The 21,597-nt window shown below is 40.9% G+C and overlaps 1 protein-coding gene across 3 annotated transcripts in view; it reads right to left on the bottom strand.

Moving 5' to 3' along the window:
* Positions 1 to 21,597, bottom strand: part of PIKFYVE (phosphoinositide kinase, FYVE-type zinc finger containing) — a 63,167-nt gene continuing 41,570 nt past the window's right edge. For all 3 annotated transcript variants that reach the window (XM_065670168.1, XM_065670167.1, XM_065670169.1), the window contains exons 21-42: positions 21,387 to 21,487; positions 20,174 to 20,245; positions 18,380 to 18,551; positions 16,854 to 17,032; positions 16,231 to 16,344; positions 15,735 to 15,843; positions 15,468 to 15,622; positions 14,791 to 14,881; positions 13,729 to 13,789; positions 13,001 to 13,144; positions 12,710 to 12,830; positions 11,491 to 11,586; positions 10,639 to 10,722; positions 10,086 to 10,177; positions 9,274 to 9,438; positions 8,637 to 8,696; positions 8,070 to 8,246; positions 7,265 to 7,368; positions 6,875 to 7,003; positions 5,327 to 5,588; positions 4,569 to 4,643; positions 1 to 3,637 (exon numbers count right to left, since the gene is read on the bottom strand). In XM_065670168.1, coding sequence (XP_065526240.1) covers positions 3,522 to 3,637; positions 4,569 to 4,643; positions 5,327 to 5,588; positions 6,875 to 7,003; positions 7,265 to 7,368; positions 8,070 to 8,246; positions 8,637 to 8,696; positions 9,274 to 9,438; positions 10,086 to 10,177; positions 10,639 to 10,722; positions 11,491 to 11,586; positions 12,710 to 12,830; positions 13,001 to 13,144; positions 13,729 to 13,789; positions 14,791 to 14,881; positions 15,468 to 15,622; positions 15,735 to 15,843; positions 16,231 to 16,344; positions 16,854 to 17,032; positions 18,380 to 18,551; positions 20,174 to 20,245; positions 21,387 to 21,487 — 2,679 coding nt within the window. In that variant the 3' untranslated portion in view covers positions 1 to 3,521. The remainder of the gene's footprint in view (positions 3,638 to 4,568; positions 4,644 to 5,326; positions 5,589 to 6,874; positions 7,004 to 7,264; positions 7,369 to 8,069; positions 8,247 to 8,636; positions 8,697 to 9,273; positions 9,439 to 10,085; positions 10,178 to 10,638; positions 10,723 to 11,490; positions 11,587 to 12,709; positions 12,831 to 13,000; positions 13,145 to 13,728; positions 13,790 to 14,790; positions 14,882 to 15,467; positions 15,623 to 15,734; positions 15,844 to 16,230; positions 16,345 to 16,853; positions 17,033 to 18,379; positions 18,552 to 20,173; positions 20,246 to 21,386; positions 21,488 to 21,597) is intronic.

The raw sequence follows: 21,597 nt of genomic DNA, 5'->3' as shown, positions 1-21,597 counted from the left end.
TATATTTTAGTCACTTTATTTGTATCTACATACATTACATTTTGATTCTCCAAATAGTCAAGGCAGTTATTCTCAAATAGTTTAGTACATCGATTTTATAAAATACAGCTGAACCAAAGTAGATTAGAAATACATACATTATGGTACATTAAGTGCTTTGAATAGTGATTATTCTGGCCACCTGCTAGTGAGTGATTCATTTGGTTTTGGTCATTCTCACAGAGGAGAGTCCACTCCACAGGCAACTCCCCAGAGCCCAGCAGAGGTACTTAACCAGCAAGCATCCCTTGTGTGCTTCTGGGGGACAGAACGCATTGCTGGGTCACTACAAGGCATTCTGCTGTCTGCATGACGACTCAAAGCAAGTCATCACTTCTGACTGGGTCAAGATTTAGACATTTGTCACAAGGCCTCAGATCAAGACAAAAGAAGAAAAAGAGCTAGTGTAGCTCTGAAGAAATGCAGTCTTCACATTTGCAGCTGGGATTCACTTACACACTTATATGCTAAACCTGTGTTATAAAGGAATAAAAAACTCAAATCAAAGGGATCATGTAATACCCAAGCTGTTCCCCTAGAACTTTCTCAGGCATGCTGCAGGGACACAGACCTAATCCTCACAAGGAGCTCTCTCAGAGATCTCTTCTGCACAAAGTAATTGCTGTCCTTTTGAGAAAGTCAGCTTGTGGCAATTGAAATGACAGGACAACTCTTATTCTGAAAAGGGAACATTTGAGAGCTGTTCAACTGCTGGGATTTAAACTAGAAATGCTTACAGCTTTGTATCACATTATCCAAAGATGAACCAATTCCAGTTGATAGTGCAGCTACCATATTACTTATGAGTAGCAGTTTGCCGTTTACTCCAGTCTGATCAGGACTAGTCCAGCAGCCACATCCTGACCCAAAGTTAGCTGCTGATGACAGCTCAAGATCACCCTGCAAATCTCTCCAACTGCTATGATTTCATCCCAAGAAGGTCACAAGTCACGTATCTGGGCTCTGTGTTCACAGGCTACACAACAGCTGGCCAGTGGAAGGCTCTCTCACCTTCTTCCCAGTTCTGAGGGCCTTAAGCCCTCATGTACAGGGGAACAACAGCTACCGTCACATGATCATGTGGCTTTAGAGCCAGCTGCTTGGGATACTGGAACACGAGCAGTACAAAGCAGCCACACATCACTGGAGAAAGGGTTACTGAAGGCAGGACAGGGCTAGCACATCACAGCTCTACATTAGCTTAGTGCAGATGCCATGGCACTGCCCATACTCATGCTCCATCGACTAATACACATACTCACAAAGGTGGAAGGTAACATAACCAGGTGCTGTTTTGTCACCTTAACTGGTCAAGTTTTTCCCCTGTAAACTTTAGGGGGGGAAGGAGGGAGAAGAACACATGTAAACTTTGAGACTGGAACAGATTCAGGCCTGCATGGCATGCTCTTTCACATCAATGGACCAAGACAGAAGGTAAAAATTACAGAAGTGAGGGTAACATGTTGCTGATGGACTGGTTGATTCTTATTACAAAAGGCCCCATATATAGCTAGCCATCCAGGCCACATTTTAACACAGGAGGCAAGATGTGTCTCGGAGGTGGTCAGCTGTACCTGACGCACTGTGTGGGACTAAAGGATTCTGGGTCAGAGGAATAAGAAGTACTGTGTCATCTTCCCACAGCACACATCACTGCAGCCTTCAACACTGCACACCCAGAAACAATGATTACACTGCATAGAGGAAGTGAGAATACTTTCATTTCTGCTGCTTCAACGTCATCATCTTTGCTCATCCTCCAGTAGGGCTTTGCAGTGGGGTGGGGAAGACTTCTTCCAACACAAATGACCATTGCTGGTGGGTTTTGGAGCCAACAGTTCAATTCCCACTGCTGGCATTTTGCCTTCTCAGTGCTGCCCAGCTGTTACTCCTGAACAGAAACACCACCATCTGCCGCAGAAGAAAATACTGAACACACGAGGAGTGAACAAAATGCGTATGCCAATCCAGAGCTACAGTGAAGATGGGATTACCAAGCAACTGGTCAGTATGAGCAAGTGGCCATAAAGAATATACTGTCCTAGACTCCATGTTCATTTGAAGTCCTTCCATCAGAGACCAGAAGTCAAAGGACAGTATTCTTGCCTCTCAAACTCATAAAACCCTCTTATTTACTGGCCTACATTATAATGAAGCTAAAAAAGTAAACTCATGACCTACAAAACCAGGTAAAAATTAATAAAAACAGAAAGAAGTGCTTATTGTCATAAAGAGACTCACAGATCTCTGCACATCTCATCCATCAGACAAGATACCTGTTAGTTCAGGCTTTTCTTTTTACAGAAAAGAATATTACTACATTCATCTCAGTGGTGGGAAAAAAAAAAATCATCTAATACTGCTGAAGAGAGAGTTCTTCCATTGGGACTACACAGTGTGATGAGATCTGGATGCTCATTCTCATCAGCATGTCAGGAATGCAAGAAAACATTCTCCTGGCAAAGGTTCACAATGAGGTAAATGGATTGTTTGAAAGTCCTGGGAAACTGAAATGGATTTGAAGTGATCTGCCAGGAACGATAGTTTCATTAAGGAGAAAGCTGTCACTCTAAGGCAGTATGCTTCATTTTGTCTAGCAACTTAGTGCCTTCCGCTAAGGAAAGGATTACCTTCAACTATAATTAATAAAGTTTTGCTAAATTAAAGGGTAAATTTTTTAGTTGCCTGTTTCCAGGGATCTGGGCAACATTCAGATCAGAGTACTGTTTAGGACTGAAGGGATATGTTTGGGGTTTTGCAGCATGCTGATGACTGACATGTTTATGGGATTCAGCTAATATGAAATTATGACAGATAAGGACAGAGCTGTACTGCAGTAACACAACCTAAAAGACATAATGATATGGCATTATAGCTGTGGAGCTGCCTTTTAAAAATAAAATACTGTTTATAAAACCCAGGAAAAAAGTCAAAGCTACAGAGCATAAGCAGGACAAGTTATTCATGGATCCTAAACAGGTCAGCTATGAACCACTGTAACAATAGCAAAACTCAGGAATTAACTTCCTTCTTCTCACCCACCCATATGGAGTGGGGGTTATTTCACATTTCCAGTACCACACATCCACTACAGAAACATGAGCTGCTCATATTCATCACCACTTAGGCAGCACAAGACTTACAAAGATCATGTACTTTTACACTGTCACAAACTGGATAGTATCCATTTCAGTACTCTTACATGGAGATACCACTATCTTCCCTCCTGACAGACGGAATGTCTTTTACCAGTGCTGGTCAGTGATACCTTCGAGGTTAGATCCTTAGTGAGGCTGGTTCGCTTATCAGCCTCCAAGAGAGGATTAAAGTGCAACAAGCAGATTTCACACTTCTTAACGTGATGCATATGGTCAGTGTAGACATGGAACTGCATTCCTCTTGCTTACTGCTGGACAGACCACAGGAAAGGAGTGACCTATAATGTCATCATCTTCTTGTGCCTTCCCAACGTGGGCTTTAGCTCAGCAATTCAGGCCCAGTCCTGTCCAATGGTCTGGCACCATCAGGAAATACTTGTCCATAGCTTCACAAAACCTGGTCCGGTAAAGTTCTGGAGAGACCACAGTTGGCATCTTACCTATGTGCAAGAGTCAAGAGCAGTTAGAAAATGGGCCAAAGAATATACCGCAGTACAGACAAATGCCACATCAGATTACAACACCAGACAGCATAATCATGAAGGCATACTGTGTATCAGAGGCTCTTGGAACCAAAAAGCATTAACAGCTGCCCCTCCCCACTCCTTTTTTTTCTTTTTATTTTAAACATTTAGAAGAGAAGAGAGATCAAGGTCTGGACCCCAACACTGAACTGAGATACCTGAAGATGGAGGAACCATTTAGGCTTTTTAAATCAGCCCAGATCAGTTTTCTTTTCCTCTTCTCCTGTTTACAGGACTTATAAGGTTTCCAGAGATGTAAATTTCTCCCGTGAAGAATTTCACCCTATGGACATGCTCATACCTCCTTCAAACACCTGAGCAGTGGTATATCCAGTGTTCCCCTTCCCTTCTCTTTCTAACCCTCCAACACGTGGCCAACACTAGGCAATGATGCACAAAAGGTACTCTTCTCACTTCCACAAAGGGAACACCTCAGCTCCCCAAAATATGGACAGTAGTCAGTCATTCAATAAGGATTTCTTCACACTAAGAGCTCAGAGTGTATGTGATTTTTCTGGACTTAGAAAACACCTTCTGAAACCAGGCAGTAAGGTTTTTGCTAGTATCTCTCTCTCTATAGATAACTAAGTTGCTGGTAACTGATAAGTAGTTGGTAACTAAGAAAGAACAGTCTGATAAGCTTTATAGTACTTAAAGGATCACTCATGGAGGCAGATCAATGTATTGATTTAGCTGAAAATTGTTATTCCTTCCCCTGTTCTGGGCATCTTAATCTAGTGTTGTAAATCTGCATGGGGGGAAGTTTTGGCTTTATTAGCACAGCTATTGGAACCTTCCAGGTAAAAACAAAACATGATCAAAAGTTTTACTTCCATTCTGGACCTACCTTGTCCTCCCAAGATGCCAGTTGACTTCACCACCATTTCAAGTTTTTTGTCCCAGGTGAAAGTGCGAATATAGTCTGTTGTAATTAAAAGTAAAACAAAATAAAAATCCACACACAAACATGTCATATCTGCTATAACCCAAGTAACACTGTCCTAAAAATGTACCTACTTCCCCTCAGAGAGGGCAAGAAAGCAATAGGCTTCCAGAACCAGAACCTCAGCGTTCCCCCTGCCAGTTGCCTCACTTTCCAGAGTATAGATTATATTTGGGTAGGATGAATACAGCATCTCAAAAAGCCCAGCAAGATCACAAATCAACTCCTCCTGCCACTACAAAAAACAGGCTCCCCAGGCATGAATTTAACACAGTGAAAATTTAAATGGCTATGTAAACGCTACTGAAATTAACTTGCAAGATTAAAACACAGAAACACACAATAACCTTCCTTACTTCAAGTAGAGTCAAAGTACAAGTTAAACACCAACTTGACTGGTTTTTCACTACCTGTGTGGCCTCCTGCGTACATTCTTAGTAAAGAAAATGCTAACACAAGCCTATACAAGACTTGGAGAGAAGGCTTCCTGCCTTCACTTTGAATACCCATGAGAGGTGAGGGTGGTATTCCATGAGGAAAAAGATAAGCTTTCCTGACACACATCTCTGATGGCAATACAGTCCTATAAGTACTATAAACACCAAGACCAGAAGAAAGCAGTTTCACCAGCTGAAAGCAAGAAAATACAAAAGACAACCTACCAATGATCCCAACAACCAGCTCATTGTTGGTATCATCACGACCCACCAGCAGGGAATAGTCAATGATGAGATGGCTGGAGAGGAACTGGGAGTCACTGTGTATGGAAGCTCTAAGCACAGCCTTGCAATGGGAACGGATGTACAAAGGATTGTCCCGGACCATCTTCAGAAGGTTCTCATCCAGCAGGACTACATCACAGCTTTCCTTGCCTGTGTCCGTTTTAACGTTTCTATTCCGGAGGGAGCCCTTCAGGTCAAAAACCTGCAAACAGATAAGAGCACTACTTTGTTCCACTGTTCTGCAAGGTTCAAGACTTCAATACACTTTACTGCTGCGTTTGAAAAGGCAGCATGGCAGGGCAACTCTCCTTCTCTGCAGAAGGAAGACAGTTAACAAAAACCATTTTTATACTATAAAAATTAAAGATTCCTGAGTGGAGAGTAGCATGTAAGCCCACATGAAAGCTCTGCCACCTCAATTTACAAATTTCAGTCAAGTTACTTTATTAATATTTAACCTAATTTAAGGGGGAAAGGGTGTTTCTATTCCCATATTTTACAGGTAAAATAGGTTTAGGTAAAGGCACTAAAGAAGGAGATGGGTCTTGCATGAAGCACCACTTAACATCTGTTGGCAAGGGAAAAGAAAGACCATCATTAGGTTGGAAAGGATCTCAGGAGATCTCCAGTTAAATGCCCTGCTTGAAGCAGGTCCTGTTAGAGAAGGTTGTTTAAGCTCTGTCTGGTCACAATTTGACTAACTTCAGGGCTAGAGGCCACATTCTCTTTGGGTCTCTGTTCCAGTGCCTGATCATGCTCATGATTTAAAACACAGAAAGAAAAAGAAAACCCACAACAACATCTTTTACATCTATCTACAGTTCCCTCAGTTCACTTCCTCCCACAAGCATCCCCTGTTTGAGATAAGGCACTGGGAAGAAAGGTGGAAAGAACTGACACGATCTAGTTCTCAAAGTGACAATTGTTTGAACTTCCTTTCCAGCATCAACTGCATGTGAATTTTCCCCAAGTCGTTTTAAGGTCTCCGTTCTGCTGCCCCAAAAGATCACTTTTCTTTTACTAAGTGCAAGACTGAACTTGAAATCTTGCCCCAGACATGAAGTGGTTTAAAGAGAAAGCAGTAAGTTCAAAACATTAGTTTCCTCTCCACTACACAGTAGCTCACCACATCTGTTGATGAGGCTCTCCTGCTGAACAAATTAGTCTGTAATCCCTGTTAGTTCTTCTAAAAGCTTTGCATTTTTCTAATTAGGTTGGTGATGTTTTATCTCTGAGACCAGAGATGCAGGGACAGATAAGACTTCTAAAAACTGAAGCCTGCAAGACAGCTATCTGAACTAGCTAATACAGGCACTGAGTTACTACGGTTCACATAAGGCAACAGGCACAAACTCAAAGTCATCTTTGAGCAGTGTTAGCTATAGACAACACATGCAAAGTTAGAAGTTACCTACATGGCTACTGGTAACACTCCTCTTGCTCCCAGTCAGAACTGCACTGCAAGGGAACAGAACACTGGGTTCTTACCTGAGCCATTTTCCTGCCGTAGAAAAGGTTTTCCATGACAAGCAGATCCAGCTTCTTTTCAGTGTTGTTTTGAGAGTTCTTATATCCAATTCGATATACCCCAAGGATTTTGGCCAGTGCTGTGGGCTTCTAATGAAGAGAAGACATGGGGTAACACCTCTGTGCACAGGCAGTCAGCAATCAAATCCTAGAGCACTGCTGTTCTGACTGTATTACAGCTTAGAAGCTCTAGCAAAATTCCCACTTTCTCTCTCAAAAATGCATTATTACAACTCATACCCACCAACATTTTCTTTTACTTAAATGAAAGGGGTTAATGGAAGCTGTTACTAGTCTGTAAAATACAGAACACTGCTGAAAATACAAGGCACTTTTTATTTTTTGAAGTACCTTCTGCTGAACTGCATTAGTGATGTAAGTGAAGTAGTGTGGAGCAAAGTCAAGGAATGACTGGACTTCCAGACGAGGCATCTGCTTCAAGATGAATCTATCATCTGTTTCAACATAAGACAGAGGCAACAGGGTTACATACAATAGGTGATGAAAATTTGCAAACCCTTTACAACTGTCACACATCTGAAGCATTTTGAAAGACTACAATTCTCTTAAATCCTTAGCTACAGAAGCTCCTTTCTAGAAGCTTTTTTTATTTCATATACTCCAAATTTCAGCCTTCTAGCAAATGATGGAGAAAAGACTGCCTACATTAGTTTTAACTTGGCTATATGGACTTCTTATACCAACAACAGAAACAGCTTACAGACCCTTCCATTCAAGACTTGTTTTAAGTAAGGACTTACAATCAGCCACAGTTAAAAAAAAAAGATAAAAACCTATAAATCAACTATAGCATGTTGGATTATGAGAAACACTGCCTTTAATAACCAGTTTTTCTTGAATTATACTCAAATTTTTGTTTTTTGAAGCCTGCCTAAGAGTACAACCCTTCTGCTCAACTGGTCACCCTAGCTACTACTACTTAAAAACAGAACTACATTTTGCTCTCCTGCCCATACAAAGAGACAAATAATCGGGTATTAAAGACCCCAGAACTATCCATTGAACTTTCCATTTTGAATGGCCACTTCATAGTCAGCAACCTTCTGGCTAGAAATAATCAGGGATTAAACATGCTAAGCACCACCATCCCCAAATAATACCCTCTAATTACAAAGGGGGAAGAAGCTTCATTTACCCTCAGTGACATAGAACGCAGCCCCAGATTTGCCACCTCGTGCCTGCCAGGGCATAGAGTGAGAGAGGGATCGGATGAAGTCCTCTTCACTGCTCCCCAGTATCACTTCACGCATCTTGTGAAACTCGCCAGCGTAATAAATCCGGCAGTAGAACTTGGCATTCGCATCCGAAAACTCTGCAGAAAAGGTCTTCCTCAATAACAGCATGCAATACTCACTCACTACATGAGATCACACTTAGAGATTTTACTTATATCTAGAATAATACGGTTGTGCTAAATACCCCTTGTGTCTAATTGCACTTCGGAAGCTTAAATGGAAAATTACAGGAAAGTCAACCCCCTTTAGGTTAGCTCACAGTGTATGCCACAGAAAAGTGTCAAGAGACAGATTGATTACAATAAGTAAAAACTGCATTGCTCTGCTCTTGATTTGTTTTATATTTGTGCCAAATAAAAAGGAAAAATAATTATTAAACTTCAAGATTTCCATTACATTTGCAAAAAAAAAAAAATAAAAAGGGAGTTTGTCAGCTAAGACTTAGTTTATTATTTACAGCTACTCACGGAGTTCCACATGGGGATTGACTAGCTGTTTCTTCTGTCCATCTCCTCCATCTCCATCATCTGAAGGCATAAAGGGACCATTCAGTCAGGGTTGTTCGTTAATATTACTGAGAAACCCATGTAAGAAACTACTTGTAAACTTGCATTACAAGAAAAAAAAATTCTTTTTTCAAGAAAACAGAAGGAATAGTACATTGGGAACTAGAGATACAGCTATAATTGTAGGATACATGTATGCTAGAAGGGCAGTGCTGTTCATGAGACACATCAGTACAAACTTTCTCTCTCATTTCATTTTCCATGAACTGAGACAATCAAAGTTAAATAGGAAGTAAGGAAGAGAGACTGAGCTACTTAACTAGAATCAGCTCCATTTAAAGGCATTCAAGTCCAGTCTACTCAACATTCCTATAGTTACTGGGATTTGAGAGACCCTATGTCCCTTCTCATAAAGCAAAGAAATGTCTTTGGAAGAAACCTACATTTCATGCTCAAATCATTCATTTCCAAGGAATGTTGAATAGCCTTGGACTGTTGAAAAAGTATGAGCAGGAGTCCATTCTGGGCCTTACAAATATGAATGAGGTCCGGAAGAAGTAACAATCAAAGACCAATAACGGACTCAACAGTCTTGTACCTTGAGGCTCTGCTCCTTGGTTTTCTGCTCCCTCTTTGCCCATCTGTCCAACCTGGTAGTAGGCACTGTCAGCACCACGTAAGGTCTCTTTCTTCTGAGAAGACAGGTCCGGGCTTTTCCCTCCCGTGCCACGGAAGAAAGATAAAACACTAGATGGTTTCTTTGCTACAGTGAAAAGGAATAAAAGAAGTTGACCTTGGCATTTCCACAGGCAATTTAATAAAGCATAACTCATACAAGCATGCTCCATTCGTTGTTCCAACTGGAGAAATGATGTCATTTCACTATAACTCATTTGCTAGTCTTCATGCAGTCAAGGTCCACCAGCTTAGGTGATTTAGTGTTCCAAGTAGCATTCTGGAACACTGAGTCATTTGAAAACACAGACCAAATGTGAGTGGCTTTAACATAGTATGAACCTCATTTCTCCATTTCAAAATATTTTAACTGACATCTTTTTAAAGAAGACAGTGCCAAAAGAGGTCAGAACATATAATGGGTATCATATCCCACTGAACAGGCCAGACTCAAGAACAAACCATGGTCATAACATATCAAATCAGGGAATGATAGCTGGATCTCATAAGAATCAAAGAAAGCCATTATGGGCACAGGCTTCAAAACACACACACACACACACACACCATGTTCTACATCAAGTCAACTCTAATGCTAGTCACAATTTCAACTCAGAATGCATTTTCTTTGTTTTAACAACTTTCTGGGTTCTACGAGATAGAACCCAGGTTAAGCAGACTCAAATCTACACTGAGATTAGTGTCATAGATGTGATTTTGACAAAATGGTCTTACGCTGTTCTGGTTCTGCATTGCGATTTGAAGTACCCATGTTAGCCTCCGGCAGGCGGACAGGACTACTGCTCTTTGGTTTGCTGTCTGACATACTGAAAAGAGAAAGAAAAGAACAAGCTATCAGCCCAAACACTGCCAACTGAGACACTATTGCTTTCATCCTGTACATTTATTTCTCCTCCATGCCTAACACAAGGAATTTAAAGCTGTAATTCCAGCTCTCCAAAGTTGTCCTCCTCCACTTCCCTGAGGAGAATCCTCTCATGGCTCCATAGCAACAGCATCCATCACCACAGGTAAGGTAAGCAGGTCAAGTAATCCCTACCATGCACACATTCAAGAGATCAGGTGATGGAGCCAACACTGTCCCTGACATGAAATGGAAACCCAGGGACTGCAAGTACGTGGTGGTTACATGGAATGAGTTAGATTCCATCAGAAAACACGGATCCTAATAAAGGCATATTTTGAGGGCCCTTCCCCATCCCAGTTTTGGCTTATTCACTACAATCACTGTGCCTTCTCCCTAGGTACTGTAATTCCTGCATGAAACCTGTTTGATGGTAGTCCTTCTTCAGTACTGTTCTTCAGAGATGCTTTGGACAACTCATCCAGGGCATTTCTGTACTCCTTGCAACTGAAGGGGAAAGGAAAATTAATAATAATAATTAAAACAAATAATAATTAATAGCAATAAATAATACCATCACCTCCGTCAGCTGTTTTCTGGAAGACTATAACACTAGCTCAAAGATTCAGAGTCAACCACAGGAAACAAAAAAGAACATAGTAGAAAAACCCTCTCGATCTTTTCTTACAATTGGAACTTTGTTCCCTTAGAACAGAAGCTGCTTTACATCATACTGCACAAAAAAATCCCCCTTCTTTTTCTCTCTCCCACAATTTAAGAACGTGCTTTTTTTAAAGGTCTGCTGCTTGTGGCACACAAAACCTAAGACTTGCTGAAGTAGCTGGTTCAGAGAACTGAGTAGTAGTAAGAGCTGCTATAACCAAAGACAGACAAGGTATAGGACTTCAGTATGAATACTTGACTGTTGGTTCCTAGCTTAATTGCACTTACTCCAGGCAGAAAAGGCAAGCAAAATTGAGTTGCACTTTGTTCTCTAACAATACCACATTACAGGGAACACTACACAACTAATTCATTTTTGTGTACTAGGGTTTGGCAAGAATAGCCTAAAATCCAGTTGCAAGTTGGAAAACCTACTTTCCATACCTAAGTAGTAAAAGGAGAGAACTCCAGCTCTGGGCAAAACTCTCAATACAGCTGAGTGAAGAAATTCTGTCATGCCTGTTTCCTAGCAGTAGGATTTAAATATTCCTTGCAGCTTTTCTGGGCAAAAGTACCACATGAGTCAGATGAACAGAAAAATCACACCAGTACCTGAGAGCAAAAGCTATGATGGAGCTTGGTTCTTTCTCGCAGACTGCAATAGGTACACGTTCATGTTCATACATTAGGTAGTGCTTATCTGGGTCACTAAATGAAAATGACATAGGCAGACTGTCAGTAAATCACAGAAGTTTGTGGAAAGAAAAGGTTAAGTTTTGGTCAAAAACCAGGTCTCATCACTGCACTCCCAGGCCCAAGCTGCAGGTCTCAGCACAGAACCAAGGCTCCCCATATATCAGCTTTCCACGACATACCCATAGCTATGTGGTTAAATCTAAATGGTAGTGTGTTAGGGAAGTAAGCACTTCAAGCAAGCTGCTTACACCGGAAGACTAGCTCCAAGTTAGATTAAGAGTCTATTTCTGTTTAGCGGCCATTGTTTCCAATGGCACCAAATCCTGCCCAAGTTTATTCTGATTGCCCTGCAGCATAGCCCACAGGCTCAAGTTAGGGGACAAACCTGGACTCTTTTCTAAAGAAGCAGTTTAGCACAGAAAATTCCCCAAAGCTGCCTGGGTTTCTGTTAGATTTTCTTTTACTTATGTGTAGGGTCCAGTCATTAAACTTTTACCTCACTGGCCTGTGACCTCTGCTAATACCCTGGGGCTAGGATTCAGAAGTTAAACTCCAGCTGCCAAATGTTAGGATCATGTCAAACAAGAAACACCACAAAGCATGCAGACCAAGTAGCTGAAAGATCTTCCAGCCTGTCATTTTCATATGGGAGGAAGACTTGAGGGCAAACATAGCCATTGAACCTGACCTACACACAAAAAAATGCCAATTGGCATCTCGAAAAAGGTCTGGAAGCAAAAACAAGAGGCAGACATGTGGCTTTACTAAGTGTTTGCTAAGGAAGGACATTTCTGGTCCCTCTTTGCAGCAATGAAGTTAAGAAGGCACCTTTCTCCCCCTTCCCCTCCCATTAGAGTTTTGAGAAGGCATGCCTGCTAGGAGGAAGAGAAACTGATAATGTATATACACAAGGGTGGATCATTAATAAGAAAACCAAGTAACGTACAAACACCTAGGGACACAAGAAGGGACACAGAAAACCTCTTACCTTCAAGAACCTCTATAGCTTATTTCAGAGGCAAACCCAAGTATAATGACTTAAATTACATACTGAACAAAGGAAGCATGCACAGCTCTGTCTGCAATTTGACCAGACTGCTAATTTCATACATCCTATATATTATGCAGTACTTACAAGGGAAATGGAATGGGGTTATAGCTGTTTCCAGGCAAAAAGTTAGCCAAGATAGCTTTCATAGTAGACTTCTCCTTCACTTGGCTGTCTGTAGATCCCAGTGAGTATCCATCAAACACATCTGGAACAGAGATAAACTAAGTCTGCATTACAATATCAAACTCCCAGCTGTAAACTCAGGAGGAAGGCTGCAGACCAGAGAGTTTCCAGATTAGACATTTCTTAAACAGATCTCATATACTTGTGGCAGAAAAGCAAGAGAAAGAATACAAGACTGCAACTGAACTATACCTTCCGAGCTGCTTGTTGTATCCTGTTCAGACAGTGCGCTGGAACCAGTTACATGCTCTGATACAACCTCTGGAGAGGTGGGCAGCTGAAGATGGGTGGAGCCTGTGGAGCTCTGACTTGATAAAGTAGTCAGGAAACGATCCTCTGAGAGAATAAGGACAGAAGAAAGCACTTTACATGGCTGTCAGAAGTTTTATTTCTTGCTCCCAGGCCAAGACATAACCAGTGGCTAGTTTTAGGAAGTTTTTACTTAGAAAGCGAGTAAGGCCACCCAGAGCAAAGGGGCGGGCAAGCTGATTAATGCCACACATAACCTCCAGAAGACACATATGTGCCACCTTCAGCTCCCACAAACTTCCAGTATGCCTCACAGGTAAGAGATTTCAGCACCCATAACCACTTCACAGAAGAGGCAAAAGGCATTTCCCAAACTCCATGTAGATACTGAGTTATGTAGAAAGCTTCTGAAAGTTATTAAACTCAAGTTCAAAGGAAAACCCTTGCTGGTTGGTTCAGTTTCATTAGCCATTCAACTTCATATTAGAAGCAGACTTCACCGTTCCTAACAGTAAGATAGAAATTGGCTTATTCCCATCTGAGACAATGGGGATTCACTGTTTCTTGATAAACTATCAAATTTGATAAAGTCTCCCATGTTATGTCAGGGAAACGGTTACACCAAACTGCTTCTGGTAGCTTAAGAACAGACAAACAAACAAACAACATACCTTTCTCTCCATTTTGCAGTGCTGGAGAAGCATTGCGTGGAGAAGCATCCATGCTACTGATCTAGGCAGAATAACAAAATACCAGAGTTGATGCCAAACTCTTTACAGCTGGTATCCCTTTCTCTGTGGAACACTTACAAAAGCAGATATACCACAACAGAGCACTCCCACCCACTCTTCTCAGCCGCTGCACTGTCACTATGTCAGCTACCACACGAAACAGCAACAGCACACCAAGATGCTTAGCACTGCTACCACTGCAAGATTACACTCCTCCTCTATATAAACCTACCTGTTGCTAGATCAATATTAAGTGTGTTTTAGCATCTAACAAATATTAAGTGGAAAGAACACATATGCATGCAGCAGAGCAAGTCCAGGGCCTCATGGGCTTTCTTAGTGCATCTTGCTAACATTAGAACTATTGGAAGTTCAGTCGTTCTGGTGTTTGCATTTTACTGCCTTGCATTCTGGACATTTTCCTCAGAAGAGCAGCACCTCAAAGGGTGGGCACTCAGCATGTTGGCAGCTGTACACTTAGAGCTCCTGAGGCAGCAGGCCAAAATAATTTATATATCACTACAGCCAATTCCCATGGGACACATCACACAACAGATAATGAATCTGCAGATTCATTATCAGTCCTTCCTGTGTTCTTTGCTCTGCCTCGCCTGGTATTTATGCCTTTCCTTTTTCACAAAGGATAAGCCTGATGGGTAACTGCTAGGGTCTCTAGAGGTGACTTCATTGGTATCTAGGAATATGCTTGACAATGAGTGCAGCTCTCCACTGCCAGTATTCATATTAACACTACACAAACACCATATAAAATTATCAAATCCTATTTGTACTTAGACATCACCTGTATAACATAGCTCTTGGTTCACATCTTCAGGAAGAGATAGATATACCAACGCACAATTCAAGCTTTCACAGCTGAAAACTACATTATGTACCAGAATAAGTTTACTAACTATTAAAGTGAACTGAAGCCAGTCTTAAGACTATGCCGCTGCCCCCAAAAAACAAATGTTTAAGTAGCTTCCAGTCTGCTACTCATACCTTGCTTTCTTCACCTTGTCTCAGTCTCCCAGGGCTGGGTGGCACTGATGGACGTTTTCTCCCTTTCTCTTGTTGGAAGAGATCCTGCAATCTAAATAAATAAATAATTAAAATGAAATACACAAAACCAAACACCCCAAAAAAACCAAACCAACAAAAAACAACCACCACAAAAAAAGCAACACAAAAGACAAACCAAAAAGGTAATCAAAAGAGAAGTTACAGGGTATTAGCAGTGAAAGGCACAAGTTATGAACTTTCCCCATACTAGAATACAGCCAAGCATGACTTGACAGGTCTGTACTGCAAATTCAGATGGTTGTTAACATATGCCAAAGCTATGTATCAAATGGCCAAAGACAGAATATTTTCTTCACCTCTGGAATAATTTCACCCAACCAATTACTTTCCCACACTCCCTTCTTCCTCCTTTATTCAAACGACATTTTCTCCTCTCAAGTGGAGCTCTACAACACAATACTTTTATCTAGCTTCAAATGATTTTCTGCTCCAATCGACCAGCTGTCTAGTCTTAACCAGCAGAGGACATTCAGCACAAGCTACACAGAATGTGTAGCGACAGCAACTGCACTGCAGGGAAAGGAAGTACAAAAGAACCTCTTCCCTCCTATAACCAACACAGTATCAGTGTTGCTCATGATTCCATCCCCTCTTACCTATTATTCCAGGCTTGCAGCATCTCACAAAGTCCTTGTTTTTTAGCTATCAGAGACTCAAAAACAGACTGCAGCTGTTGAGGTGTGTCTAATGATGATGAAAGCAGCCTTGCTTGGATTTTCTCAGTCCAGTTTCGAAACTCACCCTCTTCCATCTGCCATAAGAAAAACTATCAGTGTGCTGTTCCCAGAGTTAACACTAGATTCGAGTGGCTTCTCCACACACTTTGCAGCCTATGATCTGCCAATACAAAAGTAGTTTATTACCTCCTTTTGGGCAAAGAGGTCTTCCATCTTCTCTTCCCTTGTTTTGCTGAAAGTATCTGTTTTCAGAGAAGCAAGGCGATCATCAACAGCAAGATATACTTGTGACACCCTGTCAACAGGGATGCAAAGAGTTAAGGTGTGACTACTTGAAATATCTTCAACATTCTTTAATGAAAGTCCAAAGTTTTTTTAAGGTTAGCATTTAAGAATACAAAAGACAATATATGTCAGTCCGCACTGCAGGCTGTCACCCTGAATTTACACAAAAAGTCTAAAAGAATCCATTAGTATAGCAGGTAAAGGTAATTCATAAGATTCCAATACCACCTGTCCCTTAGAAGTAAAAACACATAAATGTGTTTTAAACCATCACTTGTCCATTAAATAATGGATATTTAGCAAGTCTTATCTATACTAGCAAAAATAGCTTTGTGTTCTACTTATAAAATGCCCAAAATACAAATAAGCTGAGGAAGGCATTAAAAACAAAGCTTACTTTTGAGAAAAATCTTTGAGATCCTGCAAAATAGTAACCTTTAACGGAGCCTGCCGTTTGATGTAGATCTTGGGGAGCGGGACACACACTTCAAGCAACCGGATTGCAGAGTAGCTGAGAAGACAATACAACGCCTGTTAACAAGACACTCCCCCCATAGTACTAATTCTATACCATATTGCATTTTGTGGTCCTTGTATGAAGGGGGGAACTGTCAATGGCCAGAATTTTCATTACTTTTAGGAGCAGTAACACCCTGTTCATTTATCTCCTAGGCAAAAACTGTAACAGATCAAATTGAAAAAACGAAATTCTGAAAGTTTGAGATTAGACACAGAAAAAGTGTTTTCCTTCTGCATCATGAAGTTAATAACATTGCCCACCCTATCCGGGACAGCGACGGACCCAGAATGGCCTCTGGAAGCCAGCACCCAACCCTGCACTTGTGGTTATACTGCAGTTATGCTCTCCCATGCCATACTCAAATTGAAGGACAGACTTAATGAACCCTTACTAGAGCTACATGCTTCATATAGTATTAGAGAGAGAGACAGACAGACAGACAGAGAGAGGGAGAGAGAGAAAGAGAGAGAGAGAAGGAAGTTTTTAGCAGTGGACCTCACCTGAAAGATGCCACCATCTGATTATAGGAAAAATACTGGTGATAGTCATGGTGAATGGAATGACCACAAGGCTCTGCATTGGCCCTTCGAGTGTACTGGTGCCCATAGAATCTCAGCTCAAGGTACTTTGCAAATGACATAGACCAAGAATCGTTGGAAAGGGGAACAACTGGTGTCACCTGAAAAATTGAAAGCCAAGTGTCTTAATTTCATCCTTCAACCAAGATTAAGGACAAGCTAACATAGGCAGCAATCTAGTATTCCTACTACCAGAAGCACCTGGAACCCTGAAACATACTAAACAACAACAAAAGAGAGCATGTATGCAAAGCTAAGGCAAACACATAGTTAAAATAAATCAGATAAACAACATCTGCTGGTTGAGATGAGGACAGGCATTAAGTTGGGGGAGTCCAAACATATCCTTGACAGCTTATATCTGATATGCTATTTCTCTGCATAGGGACAATTTCCAGCAATCCAGTCAGCAGCAGTGGTTTCAACATATGCTTTTTCCCTGGTGATTCCTCAGCTACAAACACTCTGCAGTTTATTTCAACTTCAGCAGTGCTTGCAAGCTTAGAATAGCCACTACTTTATATATACTTAATAGCCACAAACATATTAGTGTTTACATGAGCACACAGAAATAAAAGGTTATAGAACAGGTGTATACACAGCAGTGTAGCACTTGCCTTCAGTAATTACATTAACTTCCCCCAGGTATCTTTAAATCCAACACCTATGTTTAAGACAGCATAAGTAGGTGAACTGAGTCATCCACATGGGTAATTGAGATGTTTTGCATTTCAAGCACCGCATGAATCTTTTTTCATTAAGTCTTATCCTTCTCTCTTTGAAGGCTTTTAAGTTTTGGAATGTTTGGCTAGAGATGAGTATCCAGTTAGCAATGTTTACTTAGCTAAATTATAGAACAAGTTTCAGATAATACACAGTCTTACTATCTTGTGTTTTTTTAAAGCAACTTCATTCCCCTAACGAAGATTTTACTTACTTTCTAATGACTACTAAAGGAAGTCTAGACATCACATTGACGCAACGCAAGACTGCCCATTCCATACCAGACCAAAGAATACCAAGTGGGTTTAGCCAATTACTAAGCCAGTAGGTCTTCAGTGTCTGCCCTTCCCCATTCTTTTGATGCTCACACTGATTCACTGCAGGGAAAGGGACCACACTCGCCACCTCTAAGAGACAACTCCATTTTCCGCATGTGTCAGAAATTGATTTCTAGCAATACATCAATTCCATTTAAACCTATCCTCTTAGAGCCATGTTTGACACTTTCCCACATGACTACCTCACACAAGATGTTTCACCCTCAACAGCCCTCTCTACAAGAGGAACTTTTAGGTACAAGAGAATACCTGCATCAGCAACAGGCTTTTTGCTAGTTTAGCAATAGATACAGGGATGAGCACTTTCTTAAAAATACTGCCTTTACATACAAAGCCAGACACAACAGGAATAGTAAACTGGTATGATTCTTAAGTCCACATCCTTACCTGCTTACACAGTCTACACCAGGAGTAAGTAAGAATGGTATGCTGGTATCCAGGGACTGGGGAGTCCAGCTCCTTTAACACAATTTGCACACAGCCTTGCCCGTGAACAAAGCGACGAATGTGGTGCACCATTGGTGTTTCACAGAACATGCTGGGGCATTGGTAGGAAGGCCTTACAGAGGTAAATGGAAAGAATAATCACATGTTAGGCGCTGCTATAGAACAGATTCAACATATCCAATATGCCTTTCAGTATCACAATACTGTTTACCTTTAGTGTAGAAGTTTGCTAAGCCTTAGTGAGGGCTGTTTCTACAGTGAGTTGTGCTCATTTAGAAACAGCATGTAGGGAAATTCCCTTGCCAACAATGACCATATAGGTCTAAAAAGAAGTGACTGGATACAAGTTGCTATCACAATCTTTTTATAACAAATCACTTTCTACCAACATACTTCCTGTACTCCACAAAGTATGGATCAATAACCTGGAAGGGCCTGGCACCAAATTAGAAGATAACTTTGGCAGTCTACCACAGCAAAGGCTACTGAGGTCTAAGGTGCACCAAAAAGCCCTCAAGCTAGCAATGCTTCAGCTTCCTGAAGGAAGAGGTGAGCAAAATAATGCCATATAACCTCTTTCAACAGTAAAAACTCATGACTTTTCTTTGGATGGGTTTCTTTTAAGTCAGGAAAGAGAGTGTTACAACAGAAAAATAAAAGCTTAATTGTTCAGGTACCAAAGTGAAACAGGGAATTCTTCAAAAACAGAAAAAGACTGAAAAAAAAAATAAAGCCTCCTCGCTCATACGAAATAAATAAATAAAAATAAATAAATAAATAAATTTTAATTACCAAAACTATGGCAATTGAGAAGTATTCATGTTATCACACTGCTAGTCAGCAGAGGGAAATAAGAATTTAGAAGTGGCAGCTGAGCTGCTTCTCCTCACTGATCAGCACAAGGAGAAATACCTGCTCCTCCAGAGAAGGCTGAACATTAAGAGCATTTTGCAACAGCAAGTGGCCAATGCAGAGAAGAGAGTAACCTTGTCTTCTGAGAAGCCATAGGTTGCCTATGCAGCTTTACAGCCTGCTGAGACTCTGTAGAGGGTTCTGGCAGTACTGATTATTACTGAAACATAACAACTTGCACCTCTGTCAGATGAACTAAGTTACACAGTACTTCAACAGGGCTAAAAGTGTTCTGAAGCATTTACACTAGCCACCTTGCAGATACGACAAAGCCTTACTCCGAGATGTTCAGATAACTCTAAAAGGAGTAGGGTCTTTTCCAGAACTCGTATGAAAGCTCAAGTAGGAACCTCAGAAGACAGTCATCAGTACAGTTGCTTGTCTTGATAAATAGCTGTTTGGAATACACACTCAGACTCTTAGCTAGGCCCTTAAGAGTCCTGATGGCTACAAGAATGTGTTAAATGAACAAATCTGTCTTTATGAACTTTTAAGTCTTGTTTCATTATCTGTTCCACTTCTCATTAGAGTAAATAAGAAGGACAGAGCCCAAGTGGGAAAGCAGTAGATGTAACTGCTTTTAAGTAGTGAGCACGAGTAAGTAAATTCTTAAATACAGTTCCTATTTCACTACAGCATGATAATAAAGCAAAGGGAACAACAGATTTAAGTAGTAAGCTTTACTAGGATATAACCAGCTCTGCTATTATCCTAAGTGCACAGGAAGTACATTCTATGAAGAGGGTGGCAGGTCAGCTATAGAGCTACCAAAAGCTTTTTTTTTTTTGTTTGGAATGAGATTTAGAGTAAGTTCCTCCTCACCTGAAACAGTAGCGCTCCAAAAAAATCCCTAGTGTCAGGTCATTTTTCCCATAGAACTCCATGGTCACAATCCTAAAGCAGAGAACAGAAAGCTTTAGAGGATGGATGCTGTCACTGTTAGCTGTGCAACAGCCATTAGGCACGCAGATCAATACCCACTGCTGGCTTGTTTTCAGCCCTGTATACATTCAGGAACTGTTTTTTTCCCCCCTCCTGACTACCCTTCCTAGATCTCTGCTGTTAGGTTTGCTAATAAGGAAATCAGAAGTGCTACTAGAACAACTTTCAACTTGACATTTAAAAGTCAAATAGAATTCAACTGCACTTTTTAAGATCATGCATAACAATATCTAGGCACAGAAACCTAGAGAGCTTGAAGCCTTGAACACTACAAGAAGATAAAAACAGCCTTAAGAAAGCCTTATTCTTCTAGAAGAGGTAATAGCAACTTCTATTTTCTTAGAACCTGAGGTGACCAAGCCACTTAAAATGTATATCAGTTTAGGTGTCACAATTCAGACATCTCTAGTAATTTACATCCTCTTATTGTTGCTGTTTAGTGAGCTTATCACCACATTCTTTGGTTAATTCCTAAGCTTTTACAGCACTTCTAGACCTTTCCCTGTGAGAGCACCATCTCTATATTTTCAGGTGAGCTAGATGATGAAACACTTAAGGCTTGTCCTGTCTAGTAGAGCTAGAAGTGTGTCACAAGTTGCACACAATTAACAAATTACAGCCCCCTAAGCTAGAAACACTTAAAGTTCCTCATGCTGCTGACAATAAAATGAGAAATATAGCTATATATTCAAATGGCACTCTCAAATAATACAACCTAGAAGTATTCTGAGATTCTCTTAGGGCTTACTTTTGGGCTTGGACATTCTTCTGTGTTTATATACACCAACATTTCCCCACAAAACTGCATGCAGTGCCCTCCCCACACATACATTACTCTGCAGTGAAAGGATCAACTAAACTATTAGGTTTTAGGCTTGGCTTTATCATTCATGCCTTAGGGATTACAAAGGATCCATGCTCTGGATCCACCCAGCTAGGTAAGACCAAATTCTTCTGGCAACAGTTCCTGTCGCAGGATGGGCACAATCTACCAAGAAGTCCTCAAAGAAATACTCCTATGAAGCAAGCATTGACCTTGACTTAGATAAAAAAGATAGCAACTATACAGGCTGTAAAGAAGCAGTTTTCATACCAGGGGCTAACACAGGCACTTGGAGCATTGCTGGACTGAGCAGAAGAGCTACTGAAGAGAACACAGAGCCTCTGATGATTTACTGGACTCAGGCAATCCACCTGGTAGAGAGAGGAAAAACTCATTTACTGGTTACAGATACCTCCATCTACACACAACTCCTCATAACAAAATCCTATTCCAGTAATTTTATTTAAAGATTAATCTCTGC

This window comes from Lathamus discolor, chromosome 3 (genome assembly GCF_037157495.1).
Source record: "Lathamus discolor isolate bLatDis1 chromosome 3, bLatDis1.hap1, whole genome shotgun sequence".
Taxonomy (NCBI): domain Eukaryota; kingdom Metazoa; phylum Chordata; class Aves; order Psittaciformes; family Psittacidae; genus Lathamus; species Lathamus discolor.
Note: the sequence above shows the minus strand (reverse complement) of the source record. Positions and strands in the feature narration are given on the sequence as shown.